General features: G+C 38.2%; 2 protein-coding genes and 1 pseudogene across 2 annotated transcripts; all 3 read left to right on the plus strand.

Annotated features, from left to right (window-relative positions):
* Window positions 1-350: 350 nt before the first annotated feature.
* Window positions 351-1,372, plus strand: LOC111463976. The gene is made up of 2 exons (XM_023108015.1): window positions 351-820; window positions 895-1,372. Exons 1-2 carry the CDS (start codon window positions 351-353, stop codon window positions 1,277-1,279), a joined length of 855 nt encoding a protein of 284 aa, XP_022963783.1. The 3' UTR covers window positions 1,280-1,372.
* A 1,302-nt stretch (window positions 1,373-2,674) lies between these two features.
* LOC111463872 (GEM-like protein 1) lies at window positions 2,675-4,913 on the plus strand. The gene is made up of 4 exons (XM_023107808.1): window positions 2,675-3,034; window positions 3,119-3,214; window positions 4,015-4,289; window positions 4,518-4,913. The coding sequence occupies exons 1-4, from the start codon at window positions 2,950-2,952 to the stop codon at window positions 4,695-4,697; spliced, it is 636 nt and encodes a 211-aa protein (XP_022963576.1). The 5' UTR covers window positions 2,675-2,949; the 3' UTR covers window positions 4,698-4,913.
* Window positions 4,914-5,045: 132 nt separating this feature from the next.
* Window positions 5,046-8,539, plus strand: LOC111463874 (annotated as a pseudogene).

Below are 8,539 nucleotides of genomic sequence, written 5' to 3' on the forward strand. Positions count from 1 at the left end.
TACCGATTATGAACCTTATTTTCGGGTTACTTAGATTGATCTGACCAAAAAAGTTCGAGTTTGCAAACCAAACTAAATTTTTCGATTTTTTAAAAACTCGATAGAATTTAACCAAATTTATATAAACCCAAACCGTTCCGAAACTAAACCCGTAATTTAATTTATTTAAATGATTGAATTAGATGCTATCCCATTAGTATATCCTCTCTTTATAAAAATAAAGAATATTCCATTTTCAATTCCTTCCTTCAAAAATTCAGTCCATTCCGACATATTCCTTAAATTATTCCTCCGACCAAACCAAATCTTCTTCTATATATAATATTAGCCGAATCAAAAATACAATAATAATGTCGGCTCTTCAACGGCTCATCGGAAGTGGTGACCAGCGTCGGTATCCGCCGTCGAGCTCCGGCAGCGAAACCGAATACTCGGTCGACGAATGCCTTTCCAAGATGGTGGTTGATTTTCTCGAAGAGTACAGTGGTGGCACGGGTAGTTGGCCGGCGGAAGATTTGTCCAACGTCGCCGCTGCCGCCGCCGCCGATTGTACGGAGGCATTGGGTGAAATTCGGAGAATGGTGAGTGTGAACGGCAGGAATGTCGAGCCGTATAGGGCGGTGCTTGTCGGTAATGTTCAGGAAGCGGCGGAATTGGCGGCCGCTTCATCGTTGAACAGTGTTGTTTCGCAGCGGAGGTTGATGGTGTTTCTCCAAGAGCTTCGTTATAATGCAGCGATGTGTAAGACGAAATGGGAAAGCTCTCGTGATCTCACGTCCGGCAACTATGAGTTCATCGACGTCGTCAACGGGAATGTCAGGTATTAATAACGTCAATAATTTTGAGCATAATAAAAATGATTTTAACTAAAACGAACTCATTTATCTTACAAAGGTACTTGATCGACATGAACTTTCCAGCACAGTTCGAGATTGCTAGGCCAACGATCCAATACAGAGAGCTATTAAAATCCCTGCCTTTAATTTTCATCGGAACAATAGATGAGTTGAAGAAGATGGTCAAGATCATGTGCAACGCTGCAAAGAGATCGTTAAATTGTATGAATCTGTCAGTGCCACCATGGCGAAAGTACATTTACATGAAGAACAAATGGTTGGGACCCCATCGTAGAATTGTAAATTTGGTTTTGGACAAGTCACCGACACCAAAAAAATCGACTAATTGGCCAGTGAAATGCCAATGGGTTGGCTTTGACAACACTATTGTGGAGCCAAACACGAACACATCTATTTGTGTGAGATCAATTAAGGCGGTTTGAACGGTAACCGATGAACAAAGGAGCGAATATTTGTTTGATTTTGGGATTTGTTTTTGTCGCTCTAAATCATTAAAGTCGGGGAATAAATAATGTATGTGATGTATCTAGATAGTTGTGTAGCGACACGAGGGATCTCTTATATCAATTTCGATCTATTAACTACAGATCATAGTACTATAAACTTAAAGTTACGGTATAACAAGCTATATATATAGATACAATCATTACAAGCAAGTCGATCATTCACGAGTTATTTGTAATTACAGTTGGGTCAAAAGTTCGTTTTACCCTTGTAACTGCATCTTATACCTTTAGTACCATCGACTCTGTAACGAACAATTTGCTCATGGTCATCTCAATCTCGAAGGTGTTATAGTTGTCACGACTCTTTGCACTTCAAGTTGCATATCATTAATTTTTGTTGGTATAACTCTTTTTCGTAGATCGAGTTCTAGAGAAACTTCCATTCTTTGCTTTTCTTTTGGGTCTCTCGTTCTTCCTCATTTAACACGAGACATAGTTCGAATCTATACAATTATGTATGACTAAGCTCTCATGCAAGTTGTACTCATGCATGATCCGTTCACTATGGAGACAGGCTTGCTTGAAATGCTTGCAATATCCAATTATTTTACCGTCCGTCTTTGTAAGAGAAATTGATATGCCTCAATTCTCGCCCCTCGTCTTTGTAAGAGAAATTGCAGATAAATGTCCAGAGTTATGGGTCAATCTCTTCAAATAAAGGTCTTGACTGTCAATACCTCCTAAAGATGTCAAAATATTCTAAGGCTCCGTGGTGTTGTAAAGATCGCAGTCAAAGACAACGGCTCATAATATGAACTTAAATCCAGTATTTCAAAAATACCCTTAAATGTTAAAAAGTTTTATTAATATTTTTCAAAATTTTTAAGAGTCCATTAATCCTATGTTTAAAAGATACCGTTAAAATTTTAAAAATATCATTAACACCTTTTACATTTGTAAAAAAAAATAAAAAATTTAATTAATTAATTATTTTTTTTACCGTCTTTGGACACCTTATAAATTATGTTTAAAACGATTCTTTTTTAGGGTCTACCACGAGTATATTTTTCCTGTGGTACTGATGATAAAAATATTTTTGAATTTAAAAAAAAAAAATTAGATTATTAATGAAATTTATGAAAATTCGAAGGTATTTCTAAGTTTTTATTTTTAGTTTAATTGTATTTTTTAAATAAAATATTAACCGTTTTTATTTGTAACGATGTTTTTTTTTTTTAAGTTTAAGAATATTATTAAAAATTTTAAAAGTTTTTAGAGATATTTTCGAATATTTTTATTAATTTGACGACAAAAATAAATAAATAAATATATATATATATATATATAGAAACCCCCGCGGGAAATTCTCGAGGAAGGTCGAAAATGGCGGGTACGCGGCTTCACTTCACTGAGAAGAATTGGAATCAGAAACTCTCTCTTTATTCTTCAAATTTCAGCGCCGAAATCGCCACAGTTTTGAATGAACACTGCTCAAGATTCTTCATCATCTTCATCTTTATGCCCTTCTGATTCCTCCACTTTAATCCCTAATTCTTATCTTCATAAAATGCGATCTCAAACCCTAACAATCGGAGCCCTAGCCGGGTTAGACTTCGATCCTCATCGTTTGCTGAAGCCTCTCCATCATGAGCAATCACCTTGAACATGGCAATCATAATCCCTATGTTCAACATACCCCTACCGATTCGTCATCTGCGCAACCTGGGAAAAGTTCGCCTTCTTTAACTCCACTCTCAATCGTTGTCTCTCTAATGATTTAGGGTTTAAATCTTGAAAGTTTTGGATTGTGTTCAGGAGATAAGATGTGGGAAGTGTTGGGTCGCTGCGGGAAGATGTTGGAAGGTTATGGGAAAATGGCAGAGGAAGTTGCCGAAAACGTCTGGCATCACAGTTAGTTTTTTCCCTCAATCAAATTTCATTTCGATTTGCATAGTTACTTAAATTTCCATCTCCAGCTTTTATATATATATCTACGACTTATTTAAGCTTTCGATGAGCCAATTGTAATGATGAAACATTTCCTGCCGGATCAGGTTTCTTTAAGTGAACTTGGTGATACCCAACATGTTAAACGGGCTGTGTCGTTAATAAAGGATAATATCTCCATTTGGTGGAGTCATGTTGTGAGATCCCATATCGCATAGGGAGGAGAATGAAGCATTCTTTATAAGAGTGTGGAAACCTCTCCTTCGGAAGAGGCTTTTTAAAAACCTTGAGGGAAAGTCCGAAAGGGAAAACCCAAAGAGTACAATATCTACTAGTGGTGGGCTTGGGCTTGGGCTTGGGCTTGGGCTTGGGCTTGGGCTTGGGCTTGGGCTTGGGCTTTGACTGTTATAAATGGTATTAAAGCTAGACATTGAGCGGTGTGCCAGCGAGGACGCTGGGCTCCCAAGGGGGTGGATTGTGACGAGGGTGTGGAGACCTCTCCCTAATAGTTGTGTTTTAAAAACCTGAAGGGGAAGCTCAAAGAGGAAAACTCAAAGAAGACAATATCTGCTAGCGGTGAGTTTGGGAGCCTGTGATAGAAGGATATGATAGAATATGATAGAAGGAACTGATAAATAACATGTAACATGGGATCAGTTTTGTATGGAGGCTGCTAATGTTCTATTTTTGTTTGTTTTTGTCTTGAACAATGCCTTGAATGTTGAATTATTAGCTCCTGATATACAATTAATGTAATGCAACAGTAAAAGTTAGTCCTAGCATAACTGATGCTGCAAAGGCCAGGTTTGTTCAAGGGACGAAAGTAATTGCTGAAGGAGGACCCCAAAAATTGTTTCAGCATACGTTTGGTGTTATTCCTGGAGAAAAATACCTTTCCTCGTATGCTTGCTATCTGGCAGATCCCTCTGGGCCTGTGAATGGGACGCTTTACATATCCACAAAAAGAGTGGCTTTCTGTAGTGAATCCCCTCTCTGTTACTCTTCATCTCCTGGCCAGCCACAGTGGGTCTATTACAAGGTATGTTTGACTCATTACTATTGGGGATGCTGTAGTTTTGTTGTATGAGAATTAGAATTAGAATTAGAAGGATTTCTCGAATTTAGATTAAAGTTCGGTTATGCCTACCAATTGGAATGTTGTCAAAGTGAATCTTGGCTTAGCTATGGGAATGTTTTAGTGCTAGACAATGAATCTTCTGTAGATTATAAGTTTGAGGCATCTCTTTTATGTATTTATCAATTGTAGGTGGTAATAGAGCTCAATCAGTTGGCAGCTTTACGCCCTTGTCCTAATCTTCTCAATACCTCTGAAAAAGACATTCACATAGTCACAAAGGATGGGCATGAATTCTGGTTCCTGGGATTTTTATTGTTTAGCAGGGCTCTAAAGAGTTTAAATGAGGCGTTAAAGCATTCCTGTGCCTAGTTTGGATGAACCCAGATGAACTGAGTTTCTGCCTCCTCTCTGCATCCCATGTCTATGTATTGTAACTGTAACTAAAATCTTCATGTTTTCTTTTCGCAATTACTTTCCTTTTATAATAAGGTGCTGCACTTTATTAGATGTGTATCTTATGCTGGTGACAAAAACCAGTGGTTCCTTTGCAGTTTTGTATGGGATGATTTAAAAATTTGTGCTTTACTCGGGCTCGTGCTCTAGCTCCCTCATACTCTTGCTAATGTTCTTTCCTTTTTGCTCGCTCTCTTGCTCTTGCTCACTTTCTTGTTCTCCTTGCTAGTGATTTGTTGGACACTACAAGTTGTTGAATACTCGTAAGATACTCAACTTTGGCGGTTAATCGACTTGGGTAACACATTTCTCCTATTATAATCGTAAACTTTGAGAGTTCTTACCGAAGATCTTTTCATACGGATGAATGATCTTTCTCTCTTGCGTATTTCGTAGAAGATTTAAAAATTAAACGTTTAAGAATGATTAGAAACATTAATGTTGAAAATTCAGGAAAAATAAAAAAAATTCAGGTCTCCTGGTTCCTTTGACTGCAACAATGATTTCAAAATATTTCCCTGATCTGATTTAGGAGATGGAAAGGGCCACTAATTCCTTAGCCATTGTGTTCATCAATATGATCATTAGAGCTAATTATAACAATCATGTATGGCTACATATGAACTATTTCAGCGTATCGGGATCGACACAATCTACAGCATGAGCAATCCCCTTGACGCCAAAGACAACCCTTATGTTCAGTATTCCTCTGCTTCCCCATCCCCAAATGGGAAATGTTTGCTTTCTTCTGTTCTGCACTTAATGTGTTTGTAATAATTCCTCTGTGGATTCTCATGCTTTTTTCTTTTTTGCATATGTCCAACAGATAAGATGTGGGAAGCGTTGGATTGGTGCAGGAAGACGTTTGAAGATTGTTCTAGGATGATTGAGGCTGTAGCAGATAGCTTCTGGAATCACTGTCAGTTCTTTCATCAATTCAAGTTTGTTTCCTGACTGTGTTGTTTTCTAATTAGAAACTCATTTGCTGCTTCATCTTGATCTGAAACAAGCTTAGTTCTCTCCTGTTTAATATGATTGCTCAAGCTTTCAATGAATTGGTTCCAAATAATTAAAAGAGTTTCTGTCTGTAAAGAAATGGTTTCAGGTTTGTCATCTCTTGGTAATTTAATTGGTAGAGCTTTTAAAGATTGGTTTCAAACGATTGAAACTGATTCTTCTTGTAAAGAAATGGTTTCAGGTTTCCCTTAAAACAGTCATGATTTTCTTTGTCCTTTTGATCCTTTTCTGGAATAATGAAATTTGGACGCCTGAATTGTATTTCTATTTGATCTCTTCTCGGACTTGTTAGCTTCTAATCTGTTCTGCAATATATGTTTTTCCCAACAGTGAAACTTGGTTCTAGTGTCACTGATACGGCCATGGCCAGGCTTCATCTGGGGACGAAGTTACTTACGGAAGGTGGTGTTAGAAATTACGAATCGTCACAATGGTATGATATTGTCCACTTTGAGCATAAGCTCTCGTGGCTTTGTTTTGGACTTGTAGATGTATTCCTTACTTACAAACCTATGATCATTCCCTAAATTAGCTAAATTAGCCAATGTAGGACTCCCTCCCAACGATCCTCAACAGGTGGGTATGAAAAAGAATTCCAGCGGACGTTTGTCTTTCCTTTGCCTGCTATCTGTCCACTTTCTCTGGGCCTGTAAATGGGACTCCATTCATATCCACAAAAAAAGAGTGGCCTTTTGTAGTAAGTTTCCTCTGTTACTATCCATCTCCTGGCCAGCCACAGTGGATCCTTTACAAGGTATGTCTGGCCCATTGTTCTTGAAGATATTTTGTTCTGAGGGATCTGAAATATGTAACTTAGCGTAAGCGAATCACAGCGTTTTTCTTGGCCTGTTTGAAACTAATACAGCCTTAGATATATTGAAGAAAAGACAAAATAGAACAGCAAGAGTACTCATTTGTTTGAGAGGTCTCCACAAAAAGATTCTACTGGCTGAACTCTCTCTGTTCACGTCCCCACTGACATATACTTCTCTTATCTAACATGTGGTGAGGGCCCTGCTGCCTTCACTTTCATAGATACTCTATCTCAGTTCCAGCTGACCAATTCTCCCTCCATCTAACTTCCATTTGTATTTCCCGCCCTTTATTCGATACGAATAGGTGGCTTCTTGAATGTAGGGAAAATTTCTAGTACTACCGTACCTCCGATCATTTGTTTGTCATATAAAAAATATACTTATAAATGGCGTCTATGAAATAAAATCGTATGTCATTTAGTAACGTGTCAAATGTTGAATGGAAGGAGTATGTACTTGTAACTGTCCAAGCTCACTGCTAGCAGATATTGTCCTCTTTGGGCTTTTCCTTTCGGGCTTCCGTTCAAGGGGTTTAAAACGTATCTATTAGGGAGAGGTTTCCACACCTTCATCACAATCCACCCCCTTAGGGCACACCGCGCGATGTTTGGCTTTGATACCATTTGTAAGAGCTCAATCCCACTGCTAGCAAATATTGTTCTCTTTGGGCTTTCCCTTTCGAGCTTCCCCTCAAAGTTTTTAAAACGTGTCTATTAAGGAGAGGTTTCCACACTCTCATCACAATCCACCCCTTTAGGAGCCCAGCGTCCTTACTGGCACACTTCCTATTGTCTAGCTCTGATATCATTTGTAACACCCCAAGCCCACCGCTAGTAGATATTGTCATCTTTGGGCTTTTCTTTTTGGGCTTCCCCTTAAGGCTTTTAAAACGGATCTGCTAGGAAGAGATTTTCATACCCTGCATTAATTACCCTGCTTTTTCTCTTATTCTTCGGCAAAGAGATCAGAACAAGAAGAGTTATCCACTGGTTGGTAGCCAAGTTGTCTATACAATTATTCTCATCAGAACTTGCTTTAGTATGATTGTGTTTAGAATTTTAAGCATGGTGGAACTGTAGCAGCTAGGGAAATAATTATGAAGTACTGCAAAACAGTTTGATTTTCCTTGTTTTTTCTTATTGTGATAGAAATAATCAAAGTTCAAATCCATAATTATAGAAAGATACATCCATAAGAACAAAACTTACATTACATAAGATAAATAGAACTAGCTAGATTTATAGTTTAGTACTGATTTGAAACCCTGTGAGTAGCAAAGTGATGAGTTCATAATCTCTCAACTAAATTTAGGCGACGCTCACTCACTGTTTGGAGAGGATTATGAGGCTGAAAAAAGATAGTGTGTCAGGGAAATATGTTCTTCGTCCTTGTTTGGTCCCATTATTGCACATGCATGCATAGAACTAACTCAGAATTCATGCAACTATGCCCAACTGTGATCTTGAAAACTATGCTTGTGTTAACTACTTGATCTTGCACTTTATCCCCTTTCTCAAATGATTGGTATTTGAGTAGAACCCAACTGGAATAATTAACCGAACGAATCACCGGAGGAGTTTCGTCGAGTTTCTTGTCCTTTTATCTATCTTTTTCGCTCAAGTTTTCAACTAGGGATCTTCTGTTAATGTCTTTAGTTGGGTTCCTTTTCATGACTGTGATGAATATGTAGGTGGTGATAGCGGTTGATCAGTTGGGGCAAATCAACCCTTCAAATCTTATGGAGCCCTCACAAAAATACATCCAAATAATCACGAGGGACTCTCATGAATTCTGGTTCATGGGATTCATATCATAAACAAGGCTGTCAAGACTTTAACTGTTGCATTGCAGCGGTCCCGTGTCTAGGTCGGACTCGGAGGAAGCCATAATATAACAACTCAAGTCCACTGCTAGTAGATATTATCC

The sequence above is a fragment of the Cucurbita moschata genome, unplaced genomic scaffold (assembly GCF_002738365.1).
Source record: "Cucurbita moschata cultivar Rifu unplaced genomic scaffold, Cmos_1.0 Cmo_Scf00029, whole genome shotgun sequence".
NCBI lineage: Eukaryota > Viridiplantae > Streptophyta > Magnoliopsida > Cucurbitales > Cucurbitaceae > Cucurbita > Cucurbita moschata.

Excerpts from the sequence above, each read along its gene's own strand:
- LOC111463976 (XM_023108015.1), top strand. The coding sequence starts at position 351 with ATGTCGGCTCTTCAACGGCTCATCGGAAGTGGTGACCAGCGTCGGTAT. Across the intron at positions 821-894 it reads GTCGTCAACGGGAATGTCAG|GTACTTGATCGACATGAACT; the intron begins GTATTAATAACG and ends TATCTTACAAAG.
- LOC111463872 (XM_023107808.1), top strand. The coding sequence starts at position 2,950 with ATGAGCAATCACCTTGAACATGGCAATCATAATCCCTATGTTCAACAT. Across the intron at positions 3,035-3,118 it reads ATCTGCGCAACCTGGGAAAA|GAGATAAGATGTGGGAAGTG; the intron begins GTTCGCCTTCTT and ends GATTGTGTTCAG. Across the intron at positions 4,290-4,517 it reads CACAGTGGGTCTATTACAAG|GTGGTAATAGAGCTCAATCA; the intron begins GTATGTTTGACT and ends TATCAATTGTAG.